At 43.3% G+C, this 27,701-nt stretch overlaps 2 protein-coding genes and 1 long non-coding RNA gene across 5 annotated transcripts in view; 2 read left to right on the forward strand and 1 right to left on the reverse strand.

Moving 5' to 3' along the window:
• Positions 1 to 14,813, reverse strand: part of FKBP10 (FKBP prolyl isomerase 10) — a 17,708-nt gene extending 2,895 nt beyond the window's left edge. Inside the window, exons 1-9 of one of the 2 annotated variants that reach the window (XM_044447164.1) lie at positions 14,559 to 14,813; positions 9,991 to 10,067; positions 9,358 to 9,547; positions 6,692 to 6,837; positions 5,788 to 5,977; positions 4,035 to 4,180; positions 2,607 to 2,796; positions 1,162 to 1,304; positions 512 to 675 (exon numbers count right to left, since the gene is read on the reverse strand). In XM_044447164.1, coding sequence (XP_044303099.1) covers positions 512 to 675; positions 1,162 to 1,304; positions 2,607 to 2,796; positions 4,035 to 4,180; positions 5,788 to 5,977; positions 6,692 to 6,837; positions 9,358 to 9,547; positions 9,991 to 10,067; positions 14,559 to 14,752 — 1,440 coding nt within the window. In that variant the 5' untranslated portion in view covers positions 14,753 to 14,813. Of the gene's footprint in view, positions 1 to 511; positions 676 to 1,161; positions 1,305 to 2,606; positions 2,797 to 4,034; positions 4,181 to 5,787; positions 5,978 to 6,691; positions 6,838 to 9,357; positions 9,548 to 9,921; positions 10,068 to 14,558 lie in introns of both variants that reach the window. The other variant, XM_044447163.1, reaches the window with a different exon arrangement.
• On the forward strand, positions 620 to 1,473 carry LOC123031814. Its single transcript, XR_006416394.1, has 2 exons — positions 620 to 691; positions 925 to 1,473. It is a non-coding gene; the product is annotated as an uncharacterized LOC123031814 (long non-coding RNA).
• Positions 5,387 to 27,701, forward strand: part of HROB (homologous recombination factor with OB-fold) — a 30,199-nt gene continuing 7,884 nt past the window's right edge. The window contains exons 1-6 of one of the 2 annotated variants that reach the window (XM_044447161.1): positions 5,387 to 5,487; positions 21,299 to 21,349; positions 21,613 to 22,764; positions 23,747 to 23,830; positions 24,404 to 24,544; positions 25,083 to 25,191. In XM_044447161.1, the coding sequence (XP_044303096.1) occupies positions 21,326 to 21,349; positions 21,613 to 22,764; positions 23,747 to 23,830; positions 24,404 to 24,544; positions 25,083 to 25,191 (1,510 nt within the window). In that variant the 5' untranslated portion in view covers positions 5,387 to 5,487; positions 21,299 to 21,325. Of the gene's footprint in view, positions 5,488 to 18,340; positions 20,169 to 21,298; positions 21,350 to 21,612; positions 22,765 to 23,746; positions 23,831 to 24,403; positions 24,545 to 25,082; positions 25,192 to 27,701 lie in introns of those variants that run through there. The other variant, XM_044447160.1, reaches the window with a different exon arrangement.

Genomic DNA, 27,701 nt, shown 5'->3' on the forward strand with positions numbered 1-27,701 from the left:
TGCACATTGCTGTCCTTGCTTCTTCTAGCAATCATGGGCTGTGATTGATAGCTATTCTCAGCAAAATAACAATCAAGAAGCAAATTTGCAAGGTTTTCATCAGGTGATTAATTCTATTTGTTTTAAATCTAATTGCAATATGCTCCTGACTAATTGAGCAGCACATAGTTTCAACATTCAGTACAAGTTCTTACAGAAACTGCTGGTGGGAAGCACCAACTTAAAAGAAACATTCCCATTTTTCTCACATAAGGGAAAAATGCTCCAACTCATGTGCATCACCATCATCTAAAAACAAACGAAGTTTGCTTTCTGCTTCAGAGCGACTGCTTTTGCCCAAATGTACATTGCATCAATAAGTTGATTTACTAATTTAGTGAAACCACTGATCCCAGAACTAGACATTCTTACTCCAGTGGAATAAATGGTACAAATAGATCCCACTATGGATCCAGTTCTCCTAGGACCAAATCCTCTACCATCTGTTCTCAAACACAGGACACAGCCATACCTCCTCAGGTGGTACTTCATTGTCTTTGTTGAGATCCATGGCTTCAAACAAGTTTTCTGGTGGCTCGTTGTGCCAGATGAACAGGTACCCTTCTGGAACACCTGCCTCTAGGTGTAAAAGCTCCACTTCAAAAAAGAGCACAGCACTGCCAGGTACACCCCGGGCTGAAAGCATATCAAGGTGAGCGTATCAGCAAGATAAGTTAGCCAAAAGTGCATCTACTCTTTCTCAGAATTTGGACTTTCCAAATATAGGGTGTGCATCATTTCTAAGAGATGTGACAAATGGATACAAAGATTATTTGTTCTGGGTTTAATAATATAATTATTTAAAAATCTGACTTCTACACAGTGTTATGCAGATTAAGCTGAGTTGTTTGTGTTGTTTTGCTTTATTCATTCTGCTTATCACAGTCAACAGCAAAGAGGCACTGAAGCACTGTTTCCTCTCCCATGAACATCCTGCTTAGCTTTTCATCCAGTTTGGTTTTGGAGATTATACCAAGCACTGCAAACAAGCTTTCAACTGTAGTTTTGTGGCCTTGGAAGCTAGAAAGTTGCTAAGAAAAACCTGAGGATACGGAATCCTACATCCATTATCCACTGTCTTGTCTGGACTTTGTTAGCCCAAGGAATTGCCCACAGCCTTACCACCACTTTCACCATGCCCCAAATGTGGAGGAACGATGACAGTCCGTTTCTCTCCCACGCACATGTTGAGCAGGCCAGTGTTGAGACCATCAATGATCTTGTTGGAACCCAGAGTGGCTTCTTGGGGATGGTCATAGTCATGGCTGTTAATGGGGAACAGAAACTGTTGTAGTACTCCTGAGAATGCCTGGCAGAAGCCCCAGGACTGTGTGTTTTGACTCCAGCTGGCTCCCCTTGACTTTATTCCTAAAATTCTGCACTAAGAAAAGCTAATTTTGCTTTTCTTTGTATAAATTATACAAATTACCATAGTCTGTTTAGTTTGCGTAACTTATTTGTCTCAGCTTTGAAAGGCAAACAAGCAAAAACCTGAATAAGGGATGGGTAAATTGAAGAACTAAGGACAAAATTCCACAAGAAATTAGGCCACCCCAGTGTGAGGAAGCAGATTTTCTTAAACAAGGGAATTACAATTCTGATACTGAAAAGCAGATCTGTATGTTTTCTGTGTACAGAGTAACTTTTCGCTAAACTTACCTATTATGGTTTTCTTGGCAGTTTCCATTTGAGCCATTTCATGTCTCCTAGCAGCTGCCATTCCAACAGGATGTAAAGCAGAGGGGGAGAAGCGGAGCTGGACTATTTCACTGCCTCTGCCGAGACACAAGCTGCCTTTGGCTCTCCCTCAGCTGGCAGGTTGGCAGGCAGTTTCATCCCAAATGGTCACTACAGGAACTAACACTAATTTGCTTTCCTCTTCCTATCTATTATGTTTTGTAGATCATGTCTTAAATGTAGATTGTAAGGCTGAGGCGGGGACTGTTATACTATTTATTTTAATATTTAAATACCACCCCATCCTCCTAGGCTCTGGGTGGTTTACAAGAAATTAAAACCAACAGTGATTAACATTGATTAACAACAACATATTAAATAAAACAGGTATGAGAACTGATCTGAAGGCCTATAAAAAGAGATATGTTGTTAACTACCCCTTAAAGGTGGCAATCTGGGATATCAGATGCAGCTCTCGGTCTCCTGGCAAAACATTTCAGAGTTTAGAGGCCATCGCTGAGAAAGTCCTCTGGGTAGTTGACATTAATCTTACAGAAGCAGACTTCAGAAGATTCTCTCCAGAGGACCTTAGCTGGAAAGGTAGAATTTATATGGCTTTGTGCCATTTTCCCCCATTCAAAAAGGTTGAGGTGCCTCTTCTAAGCTCTAGTTTATGGGCAGTGAGCATTTTCAGTGAAAATCCATTGTTATTTTGGGTGCTTGGACCCTGTCCCCTTTAGCTTCAGCCTTTCCCACCACTGAAATGTGGCCCCAAGAGCTTTTGCAGACCAGAATTTGGGCCCAGGGTTCAAAGATGTGCAACTCCCTGGTATAAAGGCTTTAAATAAATAAGGCAATATAGAAATTCAGGCTCTGAACAAGATACTCACGAGGAGAACAGTCTGGTGCCATCTAAGAGAGAGCAGTTATAATGGTAGCGGACAAAATCTCTGTGTTGGCTAGTGGTATTGCAGTCCACGGGCCGAAAGATGGTCTCTACTTCCACAAGGTCTGTGGGATTGTGGAAATCGATAACAAGGACATCAAAGATGAGAACAGCTGAGCCAGGGATTTTGTTTCCTGGAGAACAAGAAGAACAGAGATTCCATGTGGATGTAAAGAATGAGGTGATATAAGTACAAACATTCTCTGAGAGCCACGGCTGAACTAAGAAATTTTGCTGCCTCATGGCAGTAATATATAATTTAAGAATTCTTTCCAGTGCTCTTCTGTGACCTTGTGCTGCTGGAGAAGAAAAACAGTTTTGTATGTAAGCTGTGTCTCAAGCTTGCTTGCTGTTTTTGATCTTCTTACAGGGGAAGCCTTGATAAGCTTCCAAGGAACATCTGGAACACCTTGAAAACCAAAAATTTAACCTACCTTACAAAATTATGAGGATAAATGAAAGTAGCTGAGGCCCTGTAAGTACGGTTTACCATTATCCTACTTCTTTTTGCTTCAACCTGCACAGCCCTAGAGGAGCTCAACCCTGACTGCTCTTTTGAAGATCAGATACTGAAGATGAAACTCAAATACTTTGGCCACCTAATGAGAAGGAAGGACTCCCTGGAGAAGAGCCTAATGCTGGGAACAATCGACAGCAAAAGAAGGGGGCGGCAGAGAATGAGGTGGCTAGATGGAGTCACTGAAGCAGTTGGTGTGAGCTTAAGTGGACTCCGGGGGATGGTGGAGGACAGGAAGGCCTGGAGGAATGTTGTCCATGGGATCGCGATGAGTCGGACACAACTTCATGACTAGCAACAACAACAAGCACTGTACCTGATAACTTATTTTAACGCATGAAGGGCTTGTAAAGACCCTTATTTTAATTAATATGTAGTATTTTTCAGAAGACGCGATCTATTGAAGGGGTGCTGTTGTTGCCATTCCCTTACATAAGCAAAGATCTTCTGACTTTGCCTTCACCTGACAGCTCACCATTTGACAGCTTTCAAAGGAAATCAAAGTAACATCACTGGAGTCTGGCTTTGACAATGTCCACGGATGGTGTCTGCTTCAACAGCAGGGATTTATCAGGACACTGACCAAGAAAAGCTTCACATTTCAGGAGGGCCAGTGGCTCTAAGCGTACCCTGCAGTAACCATGGGCTCACCTGCTCTGATGTGACAGAGAGCCCTGCAAACTTTGGGCAGCATACCTAGCTACTTTTGGAAAACTGGGATTCATGAAACACTTTTCTTTTCAAGAGTATCTGATGTATGTTTATACCAAGAATTACAGGTTGCCAATGCAAATAGATTGAGCCGGCTTCAAAGGCTTCCACATCAGCAACACTGAAGGGTTTGCACCTTCCTACCTGCCCCATTTTCCCCATAAGCCAAATGGGGAGGGATGATGATTCTTCTCCTTTCACCAATGCAGACCCCTTGTAGTCCTTGGTCCATTCCTGGGATAATGTAGCCTTTTCCAATATATGTGTCATAAGTGTGATTCCGTGAGTAACTAGAATTGGAAGAAGAGAAATGATGAAGAGGATGCAGTGACTTCTCTCAAGAAATGGCTCCACCACACAGCCTGAACTTCCTTTTCATGCAAGCTGCAGTTGAGCCAGTCTAGATGCACCCCTTCTGGCTGAAAAAAGGAAGAGTATGGTCAGGCTTGAACAGTTGGAGTCTGTCATTCCTGAGTGCCCAGAAGGTGAGATTGTAATAGCTCCCAACTCCTGCCAAAACTTTTTGGGTAAGCCTAAGCAACCAGAAGACGTCTGCTCCTTGCTGTTCACTTTGTGCTTCCAACTATGTGCTTGCTTTCTCTGACCTGGTCTGTGGGACACAGCAACCCATCAGTGTATCATTTCAATTCAGACTGCTTCCTAGTGTGGCTCACTGTTTGAGAACAAGCCACTCTGACAACCCATGGCTTGTTCCAGGGGTTCTTTCGACTCACAATGGGTAGTCATGTCATCCAAACCCAGAACAGCAATTTCATTGTGGGTTGTGGGGATCTGATAGTGAGCAGCCTGGCAGGAATGGGCAGAAACACTGCCACTCTTTGTAATTCCACGCTTGTTGCCATCAGTGACAGCCCCTCCACCCATCCCAAGTGGCACTTTGGAGTGAGTATTACTGGTTCATCTCCTTTTCTAAATAATGGACCAGAAAACTGCACAACTATGGTTATAATTGTCACTCTATCACAAGTGCACCAGTGACCAGTCTTGTCTGGTCAATTTCCTTGTCTGTCTGAGCTGTCAAAAGGAGAGGTGAAGCAAAATTATTGGCAGAGAATATAGGCTAATTTGTGTAGTTGGAAGGCACCAAATGGCCATCGCGTCCAACCCCCTGTTCTGTGCAGGACTCTCATCCCTCTCATATGGCTGTCCAGTTGCATCCTGAATGTCTCTAGTGTGGGAGGCATTCCCTACGTCTTTGGATCCATTGTTGTACAAGATTTTTTTTCCTGATATCTAGCTGGAATTTCGCATCCTGTAATTTGAGCCCATGATACTGTGCCCTGCACTCTGGAATGATCGAAAAGAGATCCTATCCTTCCTCTTTGTGACAGCCTTTCAAGTGCTGTCATATCTCCCCTCAGTCTTCTCTTCTTGATCCTAAACATGCCCAATTCTTTTGATCTCTCCTCACAGGAATTTGTTTCCAGTCCCAGGATCATCCTTGTCACCCTCCTCTGACACTTTTCCAGCTTGTCTACATCTTTCTTAAAATGTGGTGATCAGAACTGGTTAGGTGAGGCCTAACCAGTAAGCATAGAGCAGGATACATAAAGAAAAATGTGGAGCAGTGGTCTAGGTAGGTACAGGATGGAAAGAGAATAGCACCTTCTGGTTAGTGACTGCTATAAGTGGTTTATTTGGGCATATTTTGCTATAGTGCTACCCAAGAAAGTCTGGCTTTTGCTAACCGGGAGTGGGGGCAGGGGGGATGCTTGCTTTGAAGTACCTGGTGTAATCCCAACAAATACATGCCAGCTGACTTTTTGGAAACCCCCCTGAGTGAGGATAGAGGTGGTGGGCCTCATCTTCCTTTCTTGTAGAAGATGCATTTTCCAAAGTCGGTTTCAGGACTCATTATCATATTTCCTCTTGTTACCTGGAATCGAAAAGGGTCCCATCCATTAAGGTGCCATTGTAATGATAGCGCACAAAATCTCCAGTCACAGCCTTGCGTTTGCATGATGCTGGCACTTCCAGGTGCTCCAGGAAGATGCCATCTTTGGGGTTGTGCAGATCCACCAGAAGAACATCAAAAACCAGGGAGGCTTGAGGGGGGACGACAGTGCCTGAGAAAAGGAGAAAAATACAGCTCAGCTCCCCGTGGCTCAGGGACGGAGCACGTGCTTACACAACACTGCACGCTCAAATAGACGCTGCCGCATGGTGATGCATGCAGTTAAAACAATGCTTGGAATCCAGGTGTGGTCCTGCCACTTTTACGGCTTCAAAAATATTATTGTACATATTTCCCAAGGGTGGAAAATTACATTTATTTTTATGAATATTGAAAGTTGGAGAACGACGACACACAGGGTCTCAAGCAAGAATAGAGTAATGAACTGGAACACCCATAATCGCTCCACCTTTGGAGTGCTTCGTTATCCTCTTTTCCACCAGGGACCATGAATTGCAGAAGATGCTTTACTCAGCCAAAATTGATGTTTTAAGTATGTTCGGTAACAGTGCCTCTTTAATCAGGGCTGAATTAAGTCAGCCAGTCGTTGTAGGAGCAGTGCTGCTCATCCTTCTCTTGGCAATGCGTACATGCCCAAATGTCAGAGGTAAGAGCAAATATAATCTTAGCTTCCTTCCTCCATTTATTTATTTCTAGATTAATGGTCTGTACAAGATTGCCTTCTCTTGCATAAAATAATTTATTTGTGAAATTCAGATCAGCGGTTGTGAAATCTGATTCCTGAATGCAGAGTTTGGGTTCATGTAGCCCAAAATTGAGGTCCCAGTGTGTTTGCTTTTTGAGCTGCAGTTCCTAAGCCACTTACCATAGCCTTTTTCACCATAGGCCAGGAATGGTGGGATGACTATTCGCCGCTTCTCTCCAGCACACATGCCTTGTAGACCCTGGTCCATACCTTGGATCAGCCAGCCTGTGCCCACATAGGTGTCATATGTGCTGTCCTTTCCATAGCTGGGGAACAGGGAAGGGTGAGGACGAAGAAAGGGAAAGAGACAGCAGGAGAAAAGACATTCAGTGAAAGAAGGAAATTTTGGCATCGCAGCACTGGTCTAACACAGCACGTCGTAGGTAGATTGTCATCTGGTTGCCTGTGGCGATTAGTAGCCCAGGTGAGGTGTGGGAGCCTGCATCCCTCAGCCTCATGTCAAAAGCCTCTGCATGTCATCGGGCCTCTGATGGGTGCAAGCTCTCCCTGCTCTGGCAGCCTGCAGGGCAGGAAGGAAGGAGGGAAAGAGAGAAAAGGGGCGGCTCACCCACTTTTGGCTCTAGCTCTTCTCCTGAGCATCCCTGACACGCGGCCTCCAACAGGCTCCCTGCATAGGATGGGGCTCTTGGCAGAAAAAAGGCTGCCTGCTTCTGTTCTGGGTGACGGACATTTTGGTGTGTTCACACCTCCTCATATTATGATGGCTCGTTATACTTGGATGTCAGTTATGTAGGAATGACCCTCACCAGCCTCTCTTCTTCAAACACATTGGAAATAAAAGCACCACAATGCCTTGATTATCTGTATTTTTTTCTGGAAAAGCTGGGGCTCTTGGCACCTTGCTGTTTACACTGTAGAGCCACTCACTTCCCATTTCACCACACTTGAGAGCAAGGGTGAAGCACCGCCAACCTGGGGAACACCCCCATCTGGACCTCCACACAGTGTCTTGGGCTTTGTCTAGGGAGCAGGGCTGAGGCCCCAAGTCCCACCCCTTCGAGCAATCCCTGGGGAGGCGCTCCAGCTGCTATCTCGGACCTGAGACTGGAGAGAACAGTGAGGTCTCTGCGGGCACCTGCCAGCACCAGACTCCCTGCTGCCAATCTCAGCAAAAGCAGTGTGGATGCTGAGTGCCTCAGGCCTTTTTCTCCAGGGTGTGAGAAGGCACCTCTGTGTCCTTTTTCAGCATGAAAGAAGAAAGGAGGGTGAGATAAAAGGGTAGGACCCTGTCCCCTGACATCAGCTGGTTCATCAGGGCCAAGAGGGGGCACAATCTGGTTCCACATTCCAAAATGGTTCTGCAGCTGTGCTGTAACTTACCTCTTCTAGCCTTGGAAATAGGGCCTCGGAATGGGGGGATGTCCCTCTCTGCCCCTCACCTGTACATATGATGCTAATGCAAGCCAGGAGCAAGAATGGGGCAGTGAGGAGCCAGCAACTAGCAGCCAAGCTAGGTGAGATGCTACAAGCTCCATGATCAGAATTCTCTCTCTCTTAGTGCAAAGAGCTGCACCAGGCCCTTCAAAAAACTGGACTCCTGAACAGTGCTGGGAAGCCAGGGGATTGTTTTAACCCTTCCTCATCATTTTCTAAATTTATACCCATACCCCAAAAGTTCTATTTGCTCCACAGGTGAAAGGATGCAGATGCCTGAATATTTCCTCTGGGGGGTAAAAAAGAACAAGGGACGATCTGGTAAACCACATAAGGGGAAAGGCTTAAATATTCCTCCGCCATGGCAGCTCTCCAAGTCCACTTCAGATGCCAGCTTGTGGCTCCTTAGTTCAGCACAGCTGCCTCTGCCTCTGCCTCCACCACCATCACCACCACCCCTGCGCAGGAGAGCTAGCCTGTGTTCTTGTTTGGCCCCAAAAGCTGATCTAAACATGATACAGAATGAGGGTCAAGTTACACATGACACTAAGTGCTAGCTCAAATGATTTGCATGGGCTTCTTCGCTTTTGGTTTTTGTTTAACTAACAGAACTGGAAAGTGTTTGGTAGTGGGAGGCGCTCTGGTTTGGGACTGCAGTGAAGGCAAATTATCACCCCTTTCCTACTGTTCTACTAGAAGCTGCTAATAGAGTTTTGTGGGGATCGGGTGCTTTTAACTAGCTAATAATAGGGAAGGATCAGGCCCTCCTATGATTGTTTTTGTTCCTTTTAATGAAAAGCAGAATCCCAAAGATGAGGTGCAAAGATACTTTTAGTGTAATACACAGCTTGACCTTGAAGTGGCAACAGAGAGCACAGTCCTCACCAGGAGCATATTTTTAAATGCTCATCCCCTCATTAAAAAAACCCTTTCTGCATATAATAAACTAGCACATCAATTTAAATGTTAAAACACTCAAATTTTTATCTCTGATGTGCTTGTTTACTGCACATAGGACTCTTTTTAGTCAAAAATATTAGCCACTGCCCCACCTGCACTCTGAAATGGTTACAGCCCATGCTCTACTATGTGTTCCCAATCTGCACATGGAGCACAATTAGGCAGTAGATCCCTGTAACAGCAAGGCTGTCCCAGTTCAGACTAGGCTTAGAATAGATCTAGGATTTGATGGTACTTACTTAATAATGAAACAATAAACCTGAGAAAATTGGGGTGGAAGGGAAATACAGAATGGAGGCATGCAGCACAAACACATGGCATTTCAGGAGTGGAGATATTTGCCCACCTTGGGAATTATTTCTTTAGCTCTTTTCCCCCGTGTTCCAAACAATCTGTGCTAAACTCCACACACATCCTTTGGCACGTCTTACCTGGAGTCAAAAGGGGTACCATCCAGAAGCGTACCGTTATAGTGGTAACGCACAAAGTCTGAGTTTTCCACTGTGCGGTTACAGTGTTGTGGTTTGTGTAGGGTGCTGATCTGCAGCTTGTCTTCCTTGTTCCAAATATCGAGCATAATGACGTCAAAATAGAGGGTGGTGTCTGGAGGAATCAGACCAGCTATGGGTTGAAAAAGGAGAGAATTACAATGGAGACCAAGAGGGCAGTTCAATGATTCTGTGCAGAGCACCATGACCAGCTCTCTGCTCCCCTGGCCTCATGCCATTAATTAAATTCAGCACACCGTCTGTCTACATGGTGCTTTACAAAGTTTGAGAGCTACAGAAAAGGAAGGAAAAGGGCATTCTGAATGGGAAAACCCATGGAACGCTAAAGGGGTGCAACTGGAAATTGAGACAGCTAGGAAGTTTTGGGAGACAGTCGAGTGTGCACTCATTTGGTGGTGGGAAACAGCTTCTCAGTTTACAAAGTTAAGCACTGCTCTGCTCTCCTTGTCTCACCTACCAGGTCAACACTGGACACTTGCCACTCACCAACACCAATGCTGCCATAGCCTAGATGAGGCGGCACAATGAGATGCCTTCTCTCATTCACACACATGCCTTGCAGGCCTCTGTCCATGCCGGTGATGAGCCTCCCCACGCCGGCCACGCCTGCCACGGTGGCCCCTCGGTCATAGCTGGAAAGTGGGGAAATCACTGTCAGAACCAGGAAGGTTAGGGAAGTTTAAACACTAAAGAAGAGGGAGTACAGGAACAAATAGTCATGAACAAACAGGGTGTTGGGATGGCCACAGGCTTCCATGGTTTCAGAAGACGATTAGACAAACTAACCAGGCTATCAGAAGCTCCAGTCATGAAGAGGTATGTTACCTCCAGATTCAGAGGCACCACACAAACTATGGTTGCTGCAAAAGAACATAACTACTGCCCTCATATTCTGCTTGTGGACTAATTTGGCCAGTGGAAAGCTGGATGATGCACACGGTCTAGCAGGGATTTTCTTGAAACTCTTGTACAGATGCCATCAGGTGCATACAGCACACGTTTTATTTATCTGCCATTTTTATAAAGGTCTTGAAATGCTTCAGGGAGTACTTGCTAAATATCTAAAGCCTCCATCATCAGTGAAACATGAACCTGTGGCAGAGGTGTGTCACTGTTGTCTGCTTATCATGGATATCTAGCTCCTGCGACATCACTGACAAGACTTGAGTATCATGATTTATTTACTCTTCTTTTCTACCTACAATGGAACTATATTAATGAGCTCTCCCCTCCTACCCTCCTTTACATGATATGGAGCACTCCACCCAAAGTTAAGCTCTTTAAGACCCATGGACTCTTCTCAGGCTGCAATGCTACGCTTACTTCCCAGTCCTATTGAACTCAGTAGGCTTACCTCTGATTATGCATGCGTAGAAATTGCACTGTAATTCTCACACTGTATTCAGTGCAACATAAATGTGCTTAACTTTGGTTGGACCATGATCATTATTTTTTTAAAAGTGAGAGCGCTTACCCACTTGCAAAACTACCCTTTGGGCAACCCCTCAGCATTTTAAATAATTACTTTGTTGTTCATTTCCTTTGGTAGATACATACTGCTCTCCTCTCTTGAAAGGCTATCCCAACCGCAACAAAATTCTCCATTCATGATCTTTGGACAGTAAATGTAATGCTAAAGGAAGACTTACCATTGCTTAAAAGGAAAAAGAAAGAAAGAAAAGAGTAACTGAGTAAAGCTTTGGAGTATGAATCAGCAACCATAGGCCAAATTACCAAATCAGGTCCTTTGAATATTGCCAGCTAGTCCCAAATTTGTTAATTTAGAATACAATCCTATGCAGGGATAGAGAGAAATAAGTCCTAGAACTCACAGCATTCCCTGGCCTGCCAATCTTGATTTTGTTTTAACAAGCGAAGGATTGTGCCCTTATAGAGCTGCACAGGAGAGTGGTAAAAATGCGGCTTTCCTGGTAATCTGCTTGGGATTTCAAGTAGTGGGGACTAGCCCAACTATTTCATCCTAAAAGACCCTCCCCACCCAAAAAAAACCTAGTTAACAATCAAGACTTTTGAAAGAAAACCAGAATTACACAATTCAGAGCTATTACTGTTTTCTGTAATGATTATAAGACCAAATGCTTTGCTAACTTCAAGATGCTGTTGAATACAAGAACAAAGAAATCCTTAGGAAAGATGCAATTATTCACCTTAATTGTGATGCAAAAGCCAAGTCCTTCTTTTTAAGCAAATCCTGAAGCAAGAATTGGGGGATGCATATTTGATTTAATAAGGGAGCAATTCTGTTAAATTATCTAAATGAGTGGAGAAAAATCCACTCTTGCTAGCATGGAAAGAAGCAAATGAAATATGATCTCCAACTTCCTCTTAGGCAGAAAGGCAGGAGCAGAATACTTGAGGAATGGTTGGACTTATCTGCACAGCTTGCCTTAAGCTCACTGTTTTTTAAATCAGCACTGTTTTCTTGAAAACTGAATTTGTATGCATTTTATAGCACTTCTGCCTACAATGCACGTTTTTATAACAATAGAAGCTATCACTTCAACTTGCAAAATCTAGCATTATAAAATAATCTTCTTCATTCTGCCATTCTAGTGTATAAGCAGCTGTAGCGACATGTGGATGACACGTGTACAGCCCAAACTGCAGATCCCATAACAGGCGCCATCTCCTTCCACAGTCTATTTTGCAATTCACTGCTGCCAGCATCTGGACTGAAAGCTGAACCAGACTGAGTGTGTAATGAAGTCTGTCATTGGATGCAAACATTGGAATGCCCCGATCTTTTTGTTAAGATTCAGTTTGAGATGCCAAACTTATATTACACACAGATTCACTGATATTGAATAAGGAGAAAATATAGTATATCCAAAGGATAAAGAAATGTGCACCTCACCAGTTTTTATTGTAATTCAACCAACTGGATTTTGACAAAAGGACTACCTTGAATGTTGGTGTATAAGGGAACACACATAGCATTTAACAGGGAATTCCATTTTCAAAAAATGTTAAACAAAGCCTTCTGCTCCCCTTAAAAGATTGGATCTAAAATATCTCCACCTAAAGATGTTGTGTTATGGCTCCCTCCCCCTTTCTCCTTTTCTTTGATGCTTCCGAAATTAATGTCAAGTATTTTACTCTGACTAAATCGATGTCATTATGCAAAATGTTGGATACCTTATCTGACAAAGTAATACTTACAAAGATGGCTTTTAAAAAGACTTGATGTTTCTGATGAAGTGAACAGGGCCCACAAAAAGTTAGGTCAAAGCAAATGTGTTAATTTTTATTAACTTCCACAAGGCTCTTTGTTCTTTTTGCTGCAATGGACTAACATGGTTATCCCTCTGAAAATTAAAAAAGTGTTTGTGGAAGCCATATCTAACAAGTGGCTCTTAGTCACAGCAGTTAAATGAAGCTTAATAGTACTAATAATACATTTTGAGTACCAGAGGCTAAGGAAAGAACAACGGGGTACAGCAAGCTCTGTGACACCTTGCTTCTGAGCTTCCCAGAAGCTGAGCAAGAAGGGCCTCGATTTAATCTGGAGTTGTGTTGCGGATACCTTGTGCTGCAATCCTGTATCACAGTCTTCCTCAGCCTGATGCATTCCAGATGTTTTGGACTTTAACTTCCAACAGTCCCAGTCAGCATGGTCAGAAATGCTGAAAGTTGTGGTATGCATCAACTGGTTGGGGAAGGGTGTAACCCTCTCTTATCTGGGAATAGGACTTACTTCTGAATAGGAATGTATTGAGTAGAAATAAGATTGCACAATTACAGTTTTGTTATGGGGATAGCATGATGATCTATAATGTATGGTGCAATCTAAAGAAATGTCATCTTTAACAGAGGCCAAATATCAGCATCATTATAACTGCAATGCGAGTTAGCTTTGATTTAGGTTCCACAGTTACAAACTTCAGCAGTTGTTGGCCTAGAAATAATAGCAGACTGAATTTTAGCCAAGTTCTTAAAAAAATCACAGTCTCTGCAGCAGTTGCTGCACCTTTTTGCCCTTGCAACAGTGTCAAGTCAAAATACCTTTTCAGAAAAAGCTGCTGTTCTACACACATTTTCCCAGGACTAAATCGCTTTGTACACTGTGGGATTCCTGAATAAATACAAGATGAATCCTCACAAAACAACAGTTTAACCCAGTTTATCCAATAAGATGGAAATAATCTCAAATACTTCTGCTAAGGTAAGGACTATGGATTAGTTACCCTCTGCCCAAATTGTAGCCAGGAGAGAGGGAGTGGTCCATAGCAGCTTGGCCTTCTCAAAAGCACTGAAGGCCACTTTACTGAAGATTCGATTTTTTAATTCTTTTCTTAATGTCAGACTCTAAAAGGGAAAATACATAAGTAGTATTCTGCTTAGTTGTTCAACAAGAAGCAAATCCATTTCCAATGTTCCTGCCAAAGATTATTGAGGTGTGCTTGACAAACCCTTAGCAGTCAATAGTTCATTGTTCTTGTTTGAATTAGATAAATTCAGATTAAACATGTATTTATTGCACCTAACTGTTCCCTTATTTTGCATTCGGTCTGCTCAACCCCATGTAACAAGGCAACCAGTAATCCCAGCTCCAAAATTTCTAGTTTACAAGCTTGCCCACATTTCTTCCAGGATGGATCCCTTCTTATTCCGATTTGGTTCTTTGTAAAGTGAAGTGTGCATCATTCTAGAAAGCCATCACAACAAAATTGCTGTGCAATCACACCCAAAGTTATCTGATAGGCAATGGCATACTTCTCTTCTGAAGGCCGTAAGAGATAGATAAGGGAAGCATTAGAGAGACGCATCCCTTCCACTCTTCTGTTTGCAGCTGCGGGTGTATTTATTTTAAGCAGGCCCTGCTCTTTCTACCACACAGACATTCCAGAAGTGCTGAGCAAAGATGGGACATTGGCATGGACTCTCTTTCCCTCTCAATTTATGGGGGAAAAAAATCTCTTTCTTTGGAGTGTAATAGTGGACAATATGTTTAGTCCTCCTTAGTTTAAATTTGGTAGGGTCCCCCGGGCCCCCACGGAATTGTTCGTGGGCTGTAAGTCACCCATTCCTGGCGTAGAAAAAAGGCCCCTGCGATTTCCATCGGTCTTTCTAGCTTGGAGCGATGGATTTTACTGAATGAGTACCTGGAGTCAAATTTGGTGCCGTCTTGAAAGGTTCCATTGTAATGGTAGCGGACGAAGTCGCCCATCTGTACTTCTCGCAAGCATACTTTAGGGATGTAGTATCTGTCAATGACGACGTCCTCTAAAGGGCCGGGGTCTCCCAAGCCGCGGACCCCCCAAAGGCTCAATGAAAAGAGGAGGCAGAGAAAGTTCATGCTGTTCTTCGACGGCGCGATCTTGCAAAAGGAAGAGCTGCAGCTCGCGGTTGTGCGCTGGAGGCAGCCAAAGGGAGGGGAGAGGGGGTGAGAGCAGAGGAGGCGCCTGCCTAAAACAGAGAATTCCAACCCTCCAGCCTAAATTCTGTAGACGTGTAAGAAAGCGGCCTGCGGGTTGGATTGCAAGAAGGGCCCAAAGACCCTGCGGCCTCTCATGTTTATGTTTGTGGGCAGCTAAAAAAGACTCGAGTTGCTTGTCAATGATTTGAGGTGCCCCGCCCGCGCGCGCCCCTTTATGCTTTGCATCAAAGTCATCTAGAAACTATTGTAAAGCATGTCCGGGCAGCAAAAAGTTCTGACAAGAGGAGGATTTGCTTTAAGAAAAACAACCCTGAAACAACCGTGTTCCAGGTCCTAGTGCCTGTTGGCTAACCCACTGGGAAGACTGAGCAAGAGGCATGCTTACGTGGTCGGTCCCTTCGGGTGTGGTGAGGCAGGAGATGACTTCTCCTTAGTCCCTGGCGAATTCTGCCTCTAGACTGCTGCTAGAAAATATGCTGACTTTGAAAGGAAAGGAGACAACCTTTGGAATAAGTCTATCAATCGCCATTAGCCGCAATGAAAGCCATGGAAAACAGTATTCAGACTGAGATGCTGTTGCATCTGCAATGCTGCTATAAATGAGGTGTGAGAACTTCTCAAATTCCTAGAATCCTGCAGGAATTTTATTTTCATAGACAGCAATGCATAAATCAAACCTGTTTGATGGTGTGTCATGAAATGGTGTCCCCCACCCCAAATGAACTAGAACAGGCATTTTATTTCTATCTCACATAAATGATATTTGCAGATTAACATACAGAGAGATGCTCTTCTTTAGTGTCATGGGTTAAAGCTGTTTTATAAGTTTACGACCAAACAATACCACTGCATGAGGAATGATCCCACATCTACTGGGCTTTTATTTTTAAAAATAATGATAGCTTATGCTAGATGATGATGATGCAGAGCCAGAGCATGTATGTTCAATTGTGCTCAGATTGGGCACAGGAGATAGGAAGATACCTAATCAGATCCACACACACACCCCCCAAAAACCCTGAAAACAGTAGCTACCCATCAGTCACAAAAGGTCACTGGGCTGCTTCTGGAATTACATCCTCCATTAATTGATACAGCATTTTAAATAATAGGACCTAATGTACAGACATGTATAAAGATTATCAAGATAGTGAATGTTAAAATGCTTTGAATGCTCAAAAATGCTAAATTCCCACCATTGACAGTTCAGAGGTTTCAAACCACCATTAGCAGAATGAGGCAGAGAATGAGAATGGGGCATGGGCTGGGGGCAGAGGCAGTAGGCCATCCATATGGTTCATTTGGCTGCAGGAGCGTTTTGCATGCCACTTGAGCTATGTTGAGGCCACTAAGCTACTACTGTTCTCACATACTGTGACAGAAACTCTCTCAATGTAAGTAAAGATCAACTGCCAGTCCAGCTGGTTTGAGAATGTGGAATAGGAGCATATGTACTACCTTGTCCTTGCCCAGAAACAGCAGCATTTCATGGTCCGTCTCTATGAATCTTCAGATTCAATTCAGGTTCAATCTCTGTGAACCAGAATTTTCTTCATGTTCCCCTGTGCTTTTCGTTGTATCTGATAGGTCTGGCATACTACTCTGGGAGAGCAAATTTCTGTGCTTTGTGCATTCATTTGATAATTGACTATGAGGAATCATAACTTTTGCCCAGTCAATGATCCAGACTTGCTCTGAGTTCAAATAGATGCTGTCTAGTCATATTCTTTGTAGGGACATAGTTCTTTAAGCATTAGGCCCAGTGTTACGTGACCTTAGCCTAGTTTCAAAAGCCCCATACATGTGTTCAGTGCAGATCTTTGGCAGGAATAATCTGTTCATTTTCTGGCAATCTACAAGGCAGGAAGTAAAACAAAGCAATGACCCTCACCACTGGCTTCAGCCCTACCCACTGCTGATGTACAGCTCCCAAATGATTATCTACAAGGGGAAGCAACCCTCAGTAGGAAAAAGGCAGCCATACCTGTGAGTGCATCACAATATAAGAATAACAGCACTGAAAATCAAGACTGAACACTGTTTGGAAAACAATATGGAGGCTTGAAAGTTATATACTTTAAATAATTTTTAAAATCTTATTTTTTTTACAAATACACATTGCTAAGACAGGGTTACAAAGTGAGTTAATTCAAACAATTCCAGAAGTATTGTTATGGATTAGATTAAACATAAATATACTAATCTGTGTTAACTAAAATTGAGTCCACGCATTCAAAGTTTTGTACTTTTAAAATATGCTGTTAATTTAACCAGAGCTATATTTCAGATTTCCTTTTTCTTGATCTTTTTTGTTTTTGCTTTTTGCATGAATACTATTATGCTGCAACTCTATCTAAATTTAGATATAAAATAGGCCAACAACTCTCAGAATGTCCCAGCCAGCACAGTTAGATAAGTTTGCATAGGATTGCTACCTTTGGCATAGTAACGCTGCAACTATACACCAAAATTCTCGTTACTTCGGTCGTGGGACACTTGGTGCTAATGGAAACCATGGAAGGGCGATTTTCGCCGATTTCTCCTTCAGCTCCCTGCAACCCTCCCACCGTCCCATTGTTCCATGGGACTGAAAGACACTCGGCATCCTCGAGAGAGACTACTTGGGGAAAATCTCTCCCCTTTCTCAAGCAGGAAGTCTTTGCTCGAAGTCTCTCTGTAAACGAAAGGCGCTCTTCTGTTCGCCGAAGGGTCTTTTCGCATGCATTCCATGGGATACAGCCCGAAGCTGACCTCACTATTAAATCTAGATTCTTCTCTCCCTTCTCCCCGATAAAAAGAGCTGGTGCCACTCTTTGAACCACTGGGCAACGCTAAGAGCCAACCGTCTGGAAGCAACTTCTGACCCAGCCAATCACGGTAAAGTCCAAACCGTAGAGGTAAGACAGGATACTCCCAGTCAGAGCTAGAACTTCCGGGCTCCTTTCCACGCTATTTTTGTCTCCCTGGATCTGTCTTTCAAGTCTTATCGCGCGCTTGCATTTAATTAAATAAATTAAAACACTGTGCTAGTGCAGTCCATTTTTCCATATTGAAAATGGGACGCAGGCATACAGACTATTCCGGTGTTGCTACTCAAGTTGCCACCTAAGGGCATGAACTCACCACCAGGTTGCAGCAGAAATCTTGCTGCACTTGAAAATAGGCTTTCCCCACACAAAATAAGATACAGATGAGAAATAGTACCTTTTATTTTCGTGCCGCTCAATCACAACTACTATGAAGAGACAGATTCCCTGTTTCCTATGGGTTGTTCTCACTTCCCCCTGGGAGTGGGCCCTAAACTGGTGAGGCTGAAGTTATACTTGAGCAAAAGTTAGATGCCAGGGATAACGATACAAATGTAGTTTTTATGTGCTGCGAAGTTGTCTCTGACTTATGGTGACGCTTACAAAGGAAAGCCCCCCAAATGGCCTGTGACAGCCCTGCTCAGATCTTGTATATTTCAGACTAACTTCCTTTATGGAATCAATCCATTTCATATTTGGACTTCCAATTCTACCTTTGATTTTCCCTATGATTGTCTTATCCAGGGAGTTTTGCCTTTTCATGATGTGCCCAAGCATGATAGCCATAGTTTTGTCATTTTTGCTTCTAAGCAAATGTCTGATTTAATCTGAAACCTGCTTATTTGTCTTTCTGTTGGTCTGAGGTATTTGCAACCTCTCCTCTAGCACCATGTTTCAAATGCATCCATTTTCTTCTGGCCTGTGCTAGTTTCATATACATGGAATATTTTTGTGATTGGGTGGGGGACTAGCAGTCCGTTTTGAAGGAAGTAACTCAGTGATTGAGAAACAGTGAGGCAAACAACCAAGCCATGAAGCCTGTCTGAAGGAATGTGGAGGGGAGAAAAAGATAATTGGCTTAAAAGAAAGTTTGCTACTTCCTATCTCATCCTCCCAGTAGTTTTATGAGACAGGGGTGGGGGTCGTAGGGCAAGGTGAAGTGAGAGAGGGGTGAACTAGTGAGCTTGTAGTATAAGCACGCAGGTGTAAGAGGTTGATGAATATTAACTCACACACCTTGAGTAGACAATAGACTAATTATAATGCACATGTGGTGTATGTAGAGGTATGTAGTGGGATGAGATGGAAGATATGAAGTAGGTGAAAGGAAAGACTGTACCTCCTAGTACCTTATCCAATGAGGGAAAAGGGGAGGACTGTGGCAGATGGGTTGAGGGGTAAGAGGAACTGCATTGTGTTTGTACTTTGGAGAGATTCAGATAGAGCGGGCTCTCCCTGTCTTTTGCAGTAAATGAAGGAATCACCCCACTCTGTTGGTAGTCTTGGTTATTTAACTTGAGGAAAAGTATTTTTGCAGCTTTTTTGCGTAACAGTTATGTGAGCACCCATGTGCAAAAGGTGCAGCCCAATTAAAAGAAACTCCCTTCCCCAACTAGGCCCAACCTGTGTTTTAACTTCAGGGGGGGCATTGTTTAATTTTTTTGCAAGAACTACTTAGTGGAGAAAGGAAAGCACTTAGTGTATTTTATTACTGCATAATATATCTGGACTTTCTCCTTCAGGTAACCCAAGGTGGCTCACAAAATCCTCCTTCTTCACATTTTATCCTCGCAACGACCCTGTGAGGTAGCTTAAGCTGAAAGTCAGTGACTGGCCTAAGGTCACCCAATGAAGTTTCTAGTCGAGTGGGGACCAGAACCTGAATCTCAAGAATCCTAGGTTATTCTAATCCTCTGGAAGATACTATTAGCCAAACTTAAAAAACAACAATTGCCACAGCCACCTTTTGTAACCCAAGACAGTTCTTGTTACTTTTCCCGTCCTAGAACCGAGCTTTGCTATCCAAAAAAGATTACCCTAGTCCATGGCAAGGCTTGGTGTACGAAAGCTAATGAACTATGTCTTTAAAAATAGGCTTGACCCAGCAGCATTACTCCGTGTCTCTCAGACAGTTACCATAAGAGAGAGGATGGGGCACTGCCCGCCTGCCGCCGGCGCCTCACGCAAGAGGCGTGAATTAGACGGTTCAGCGAAGTTCCATTGATTTATGTTTATAGCGATTGCGCAAGCCGAGAAGCACACTCTACTACGCTTGCGTAGGAAACGACCTCGAAACTATAGGGGGAGGTGACGTCAGGAGCAACGCCTGCGCACAGTGAGAAATGAAGTGTCTGCTGTTATGGGAAGAACGAGGGTGAGGTATTGAGCATGCGCGACAGGAAGAGGCTGCCGAACAGTCAGGGCGGCTGGTTCGAAAGCTGAGTGGCTCAGAGTGAGATGCCTGGCGGCGGTGGCGACACCAACCCTCACTGCCGGGCACATCTTCTCTGGGCCCTGACTCTGCGATGGTAATAAGGGCCTGGATTGACTTGGGAAGGGCTGGAAGGAGGGCGAGGATAGGAATTACACAGTTGTAACTAACTTATGTAACTAAGGTATGTGTGTAGCTCTCTTCCTCAAGCCAAGAAAGTTAGACGGCCTGTTGACTCGCCAGAACAAAAATCTAGGCAGTTTTGTTATGCTAAGTATTTTTATCTTGCCTTTCCACTATTTAAGGTCCTTGGGTTTGCTTACACTTTAAAAGGTATAAAATGCAACAGTAGTCTGCCAGGTCTAGGTGACAGGTAGGTTGCCTGTTCTGGATGGGATGCCTTTCTCTGAAGGATCAGGTGAACAGCCTGGGGTGCCTCTGGATTCAGCTTTGTTCCTGGAGTCCCAAGTAATCCCAGTGATTCAGAGTGCTTCTCCTGGAATGCCAGTCATGGAGAGTTTGGCTGCAGTGGTTTCTGCACTGGTAACCTTGAAATTAGATTGCTGCAATGTATTGTTTGGGTCTGCCTTTAAGGGTGTGTCTTAGAATATTTGGAATTTACCTGAAAGAGGGGTGGAGACAACTATGTTCAATGATTCTGAATATGAGCTCTTCTCATAGAATTTTGAAAAAAATCTTCCCTCTTTCTCTTCCAAAAGCACCTTATCTTGTGCTCCTTGGCTTTAAATGTAAAACAGTCTTCTAATATAAGAACCCAGCGGCCTTACCAGATTAAACTAAAGGCCCAGCATTTTGTTTCCAACAGTGGCTGATCAGAAGCCTCCAGGAAGCACACAAGCAGGGTTCTGATTGACCGCCTCTGCTTGTCCTCCATGACCTACTTTTTGGAGAAATAGTGCCTCTGAATATGGAGCGATTGTAGCTGCTGATAGATGCATCCTCCACAAATTTGATGAATAATCTTTATTTTAATATTTTTGCATCTATTTTAATTGACTGTAGTCATGCCTTATGATCCTAGTTTATAATAGCATATTGTACCAAGCAGGATTTATTCTTGCAGCCCTGCAATTACTGCATATCACCTTTATTGGATGACTTCAGTTTGTAGTACTATGAGACAAGGAGGAAAAACATTCTATTGTTCATAACTGCTAATAAAGATGATTATGTGGAGGTGACAAGTGATCATGTTTCTTCTCACAGGCCTGCAGTCTACAAAATCTATTTTCTATGGAGACAGAATTTGAAGATGAGGTAAGGAGCATTCATGAATTCCAGCTGTATAGTGGGAGATGCAAGCACCCAAGTGTAGTGGAGCGGGCAAAGGAGGATCTTTAGCTGTGGAGGGTCCAAGCATGGCAGGCTCCTGTTGGCCAAATCTCAGTCAAAGGGTACTTTTCACCCACACTTAGCAGAGTTTGAGATCTTAGAGATAAAAGTTATAAATAGCACAAACGTGAAGGATGGCACTTCTCATCAAGAGTTTGATCTTTTTTTCTTTTTCTTGTTTTTGATAGGATTTCCTGTTGGCTGTGAAGGATGTAGAGAAGCAGGCTGTGGATCCAGCTCCTGCCAACTCAAGATGTCTAAGACCCCTTCTGACTGGGTTAAGGGTCCCTAACAGTTCCCTTACACCGTCTAAAAACTTGGGCATCCTTGGCTCTTTAGAGGCAATGTCTCCTGTCTTGCAGATGCAATCCTATTCCAGACTGAAATCTGATGAGGGAAGTTGCCCCAGCAAAGTCAAGAGCAACCCATTGCTGCCTCTATCAACTAGCTTCAATGCTCAGAACAACCCGGTAACCTTGCCAGCTGAATGCAAATCAAGCTGCACTTCAGGTGTGAAGTTCAAGTTTGTCAACAGACATCCAGCTGTGTTCCCTCTTGGTGCTGACCTGTGCGAAGAGGAGATTGATAATGATCTTGCTTTGGCTGCATGCATGGATCATGAAGAATCGGATACATTGCCAAAACCAGAGTTTTTCAGGTCCAACTGTGGGACACAGGAGCAGATGAGGGACAATAGTGCAGCAACAGCCAAGAAACCACGAGTAGTGAGCTCAGCAATATTGAGCAAACCTGTTGGTTTACAGACCTCCAAGTTGCAAAGGGCTCAGGAGGAAAGCTTAATGGGAGACATCAACCATCTGCAGCCAATGGAGACTGTTTCAAAGCTGACTTTGAGACCCACTGCTATGGGGTCCTACTTATCTCAGACTAATGTAGGAGTGACCAGCAATAAAGCTGCTCTTTCAAACTCCAACTGTCAGGTCCTTAAATCTCTTCAAACATCTCTAGGAAAACGCCCTGCTGATTGCAACAAGCCATGTTTGCCTTCAGTTAGACCTTGCTCCTCGTTGTCTGTCAATATTCCTCCAAGGCTGACAAAGCCATGCATATCCAGCTGTTCTGTGGCTAGAACAGCCAGCAGTAGTGCTCAGCTTCTTACTCCCTATGTTTCCTTGGGGACTCCTGCAGAGACCCCTTCTGCCATCCCTAACACCCCATGTTCGACTGCAGCAGCTGGAAACAGCCAGACCCCTGTGGTCACCAACCATCTTGTCCGCTTGGTCACAGCAGCAAACAAGACACCTCAGCCCATAGCCCGTGCTTCTTTGCGAGCTAAGACTCGTCGCTTTCCAGGACCTGCAGGCATCCTGCCACACCAAGTAAGAGGATCATGAAATCATAGGATAATCTAATTCTGCATGTATAATGAAGTGGGGCTGGGAATAGATTTGCCACAGCTTTTGAGCTGTATGTGAGGTACAGTCTAATTACCTTCATTCCTTCCATCCCACCTCTCATAGGAGTTTGCAGTCACTACAAATCCCCAAAGGGGAATAAATATTGCTGTCTGCCTGCCCTTGAAATGACTGCTGGGTGCTTGCCAAATTCAGCCCTCTTGTGGTCCCAGTCTGGCACTCTGGGGTTCTCTAGATGGTTATATACCTTTCAGCTAGCCCCATTCCTTTCCCTTAACTGCCAAATGTTGGGTAGTTCCGGTCTTTCGTGTAGTTCTCCCCATTCTCAAGGGCTGAAATGGCTCTCCTGAAGCTTAGATACAGCACTAATAGTTTTAAACTAAAACATGATGGTATGTTTGTTGTGTCCCCTGAGAGTTTTTCCAAAATAGATTTTAGCTCTTGAGCTGAAAAAGACTCCACATCCTGGACACTATGTATTTAATGTTTCTTGTGCTGTTTGCAGGTAACTTTTGTTTTGCTTTGCCTTCCCAATAAAATGTTCTAGGTTGCCTATAAAAACATCCCAAAATAAATAAAAATTCAAAATCACTAAAACCTGTCCTAAACTGAGGATGGGTAGCAATCATGTATTCTGTAGATTTGGGCTACAGCATTTGCTTGAGTTAGATTTGAGTTAGATACTTGAGTAGTGCAGAAAATGGAACAAAATATTTTAGCACAGTGCTGTGCCACTGACTTTTCTAAGCAGGGTTATGTAGAGTACAGAATTTGGTCCAGAGTCCCAGATCCAGCATCCTGAAAACCTGTACTTCCTTTAAAATGAAATAAAAGAATCTACTGAACTCTTATTCTTTGTTTACTTCCTTTTAGAAAATATTAGGCAAGGAATATTCACATTTATATTCACAACATTCACATTTCCCCCTTTCTTTTCCTTAAAAAGCCTGAAGGGAAAAATTTGGAAGAAATTCTTATTGCAACTCCACAGACACCAACTCATGGGGCTCTAGCAAAACTACGAACTGAGGTAATTTCCCTGTTCCCTTTTCCTTTCCTCTTCCTAGCAGGGGAAGCATTTATGTTAAAAGTGGGGCCTGAAAGTTCTGCTTTGCTTCTGAGAGAAGAGCTAGACTTGATACTAAATATGTATATCATTAGAAACTATATCAGCCAGAGTGCAATCTTGGAAACTATGAAAAGTGCTAACACTTTTTCATAGAAAAATGTCTCTGAGCATGTTTGTAACACATTTCCACAACATTGAGTACCCAAACTAGGATGAGTATAACTGGGATCAAAATGGTTCGTTACAATTCTGAGAGCTGAGCTATACTTTTCCTGAGTTAAAATTAGGAAAAACTTCATTATTGTATTCTAATACATATTTTCCTTCTAACTATTCTATATATTAAAATGTAGGATTGGGTTTGAGGTGTGGAGAAGGTTGATTTGGGGGTAAACAGAGGGAGGAGTGCAAACAATTTTACATTCACCTAACTGAGCAAAACAACTTCCATGAATATGTTTCCAGGATACTGAGGGTGTTGCCCAGTGGTAAACATAGGGTGCACCTTACACAGACTCTCTTCTGTGCCTCCAGGAAATGCCTACTTCCCAGCAGTCAATAGAAGAGGAATTTGAAAGAGGCCCTTGGGTTGCCATGAAAACTGAGCTGGAATTAGATGAGAGAGATCCATCCTGCTTCCTTAGGACATACAGTGTTGTTATGGTGCTTCGTAAGGTAAGGGCTTGGCTTGGCTTTGGGTTTAGAAGACTGCAGAAGCATCTGGCTTTAAAAAAACCAAAACTTAACTCCAGCATGAATGGTTGAAAGCAGGAGGTGCAGCAGTATGACTGTGAACAACTCTTGGAAGGATTGTTACCTGCTTTCCCTTCCAAATCCAGCTTGTGGGAGGCTATTGCATGCCCTAAACAACAGCATAGTACTGTCAGGATCACTTTTTCTGTCTACTATCACTTCTGGCTGCACATGAGAAGTAATAAGGGAGGCATGATTCCTTGTTTGTTACCTGATCTCTCCACTACCTTTCTTGGAACATACTTTAGGGTTTTAGAAAGCCAGTTGTAAGTTTCCTTCTGCCATGTCCACATATCACAATGTGCAGGAGAAACATCCTAAAAGTCCTCCACTGTATCTTCCACTGCTTCTCCTAACAAACATCTTTTCTTGCATCTTAAAACAGCCAAATCCAGCATCAGCTGTTTTATTCTGATTTTCCATAGACAGTGCATCTCCTTGATCATTCTCTTCCTTGTAGGCAGCTCTGAAGCAGATCCCAAAGAACAAAGTTCCCAACATGGCAGTGATGATTAAATCACTGATGAGGACCAATGTTGATGCAGGTGCTGTCTTTAAAGACCCTACTGGTAAGTGTGAAAAATGCTCAGTCTGGTGGTTGGAGGTAGATATTGCTTCTTCTGGTAATGTGCAGTTCGGCTGGTTTGCTTGCTGGAGTCACTTACTTTATTAAATTTATATAGAAACATAGAAACAGAGCGAGTCAGAAGGGGTCTCCCGGGCCATCTAGTCTGACCTCCAGCTCCAGCCACTCCGCTCACGACATACCCACCATGTGCATGTCCAGCCTTTCTTTGAACACCCGCACCGATGGGGCCTCAACGACCTCTCGTGGAAGCCCATTCCATACCCTCAGGGTCCTAACTGTCAGGAAGTGCTTCCTGGCATCTAAATGGAACCTTGGTTTCCTGAGCTTTGCTCCGTTGGAGCAAAGCTCCATACTGCACCCAATAGTCCCACATGGGACTCCCTGGGCAGTGAATGACTTAGAATTACTTTCTCTGATTTGCTTATGGTACCTGGGCAAGCCCAGCTCAGAGGTGGCCACCATTTGATTTAATTATATAGTTATTTATTTTTAAATTTATATGCTGCCCATTAGTCCAAAAGGATTCTCTAGGTGGCTTACAATAAAATTGATAATTGCAATGCTACAAACAACAATAAAACCAGTTACACACACGCACACACACACACACACACACACACACACACACACAGAGTGGTACCTCGGCTTACAAACGCCTCAGTTCATGACCAAATCATGTCGCAAACAAAAATATCAGAAAAATTTTTCCTCAGGTTGTGAACTCTGCATTGGGTGACAGTTGCGATCATGCCCATCTTCCCATGGGCGTGATCGTGGTCATGCTTGGAGGGGTGGGGAGATGGCCGCAACCATTCTCGGTGGGGGAGAAGGCTGCGATTGCGCCTGTGTTCCCTGCCGGAGCGCGACTGCGATCGCACCCATCTTCCCTGTGATTAAAAAAATATTTACAGAACGGATTAACCTTATTTACATTGAACCTTAAGGGGAAATTTGACTTGGCTCACGACCAATTTTGGTCGCAACCAGAGTTGTGGAATGGAGTAAATTCATGAGCCAAGGTATCACTGTATATAATCCCAACAGAAATTAACAATAAAACATCATAATTGTATCAAGTAAGCAGGAGAACCATTATCACAATAAATGACGTTTTTCAAAGAAATTCTTAAAATATTCAGAGAAAAGAAACATCTTTGCCTGGTGCTGAAATGAGAACAAGGTTGGCACAAGGATGATTTCTTTGGGGAGCCTGCTCTATAACTGAGGGTTGGAGCTGTTATTACTTGGAGCTAATCAAACATCCAGAAAAGCATGTGGTAGTTTTCTGGGGACTACTCCAGAATATAAATAATTTCATGTTTCTGTGCTTTCTCATAATATGTTATAATAACTTTTGTTTAGACTGACTAAAAGATCAGGAACAAAGGGCCTAGCCAGCTTGCCTTCCTGATGGCTGATTTGAAGGTGACTTGGCTTCTCTGAATTTTGTTTTTTGCCTCTAAATAGCAAAACAATCATGTTGCTGACAATCAGTTGTCCACAAATTTTGGTTGGCCTTTGTAGCCAGCCAGAACTTGTGGCTATATGATCATTCCCCATCTCATGACCTTATGTTGATCTTCTGAGATACTTGGAGCACTTTTGAAACTTAGCATAAAGTCAGAGGGGGTTTCTTGATGCTGCCATACTCTTCAGTTCCCATTTTGCGGGGAGAGCCAGAGATTATCTGTGTTGTGGTGAGTTTTCAAGGCACTTGGATTGGATTGGGTAAATCCCAGCCCTAAACTTAGGAAGTGTCCTAGGAGACTATTCTGAGGGTCTTGGAGGGCCTCCAAGGTGCAGTGCCTCTGTGAGAACAAACACCTGCATCTTTCCCTAGTTCCAAGCTGTGGAAAAGGGCTGGGGGTGGGGGGGGATGCTCACCATGGTGAGCGAATCTTGGCAATCATGGTAAACCTGAGCTCCATTTATTTTCCATAAAAGGGAGGTGGGGTTCAATATCACCGTAAAAGCAGAAATGCAACTTAGCTCTGGCATTTCCAGTTATTTAACTATTGGTTCAATAGTAGAGCAAGGTTCACCATTGTTGCTTGTTCCACCTTTGATTCTAAGGGTATAGAAATATTTTAAGTAATGATTTTTGAGGCTATCCTCTAGATCTAAGACCTGCACAGTGCAAGCAGTTCAGCAAGCAACAAAGCAAGTCTGCAGTGAACAAATTTCACAAATGGACATACACAGTCTGCACTTTTCCATAACAAATTTTGAATATTCTTCTTCTTCTTATTATTATTATTATTATTATAACATTTCTATGCCGCCCCTTGCCGAAACCTCGGGGCGGCTTACAACACGATAAAATACATTGAAATACAATAGCACATAATAAATTACCATTAAATACAAAAATACAAAAAATACATTGATTTACAAATATAAGATTAAAATTATCAGTATAAATTAAGTAAATAAAAATATAGGAGGAGAAAGAGAAGGAAGAAGAAGTTGCCCTGGCCAGATCATATGTTT

The sequence above is a fragment of the Varanus komodoensis genome, unplaced genomic scaffold, assembly GCF_004798865.1.
Source record: "Varanus komodoensis strain SLA01 unplaced genomic scaffold, ASM479886v1 scaffold50, whole genome shotgun sequence".
Taxonomy (NCBI): domain Eukaryota; kingdom Metazoa; phylum Chordata; class Lepidosauria; order Squamata; family Varanidae; genus Varanus; species Varanus komodoensis.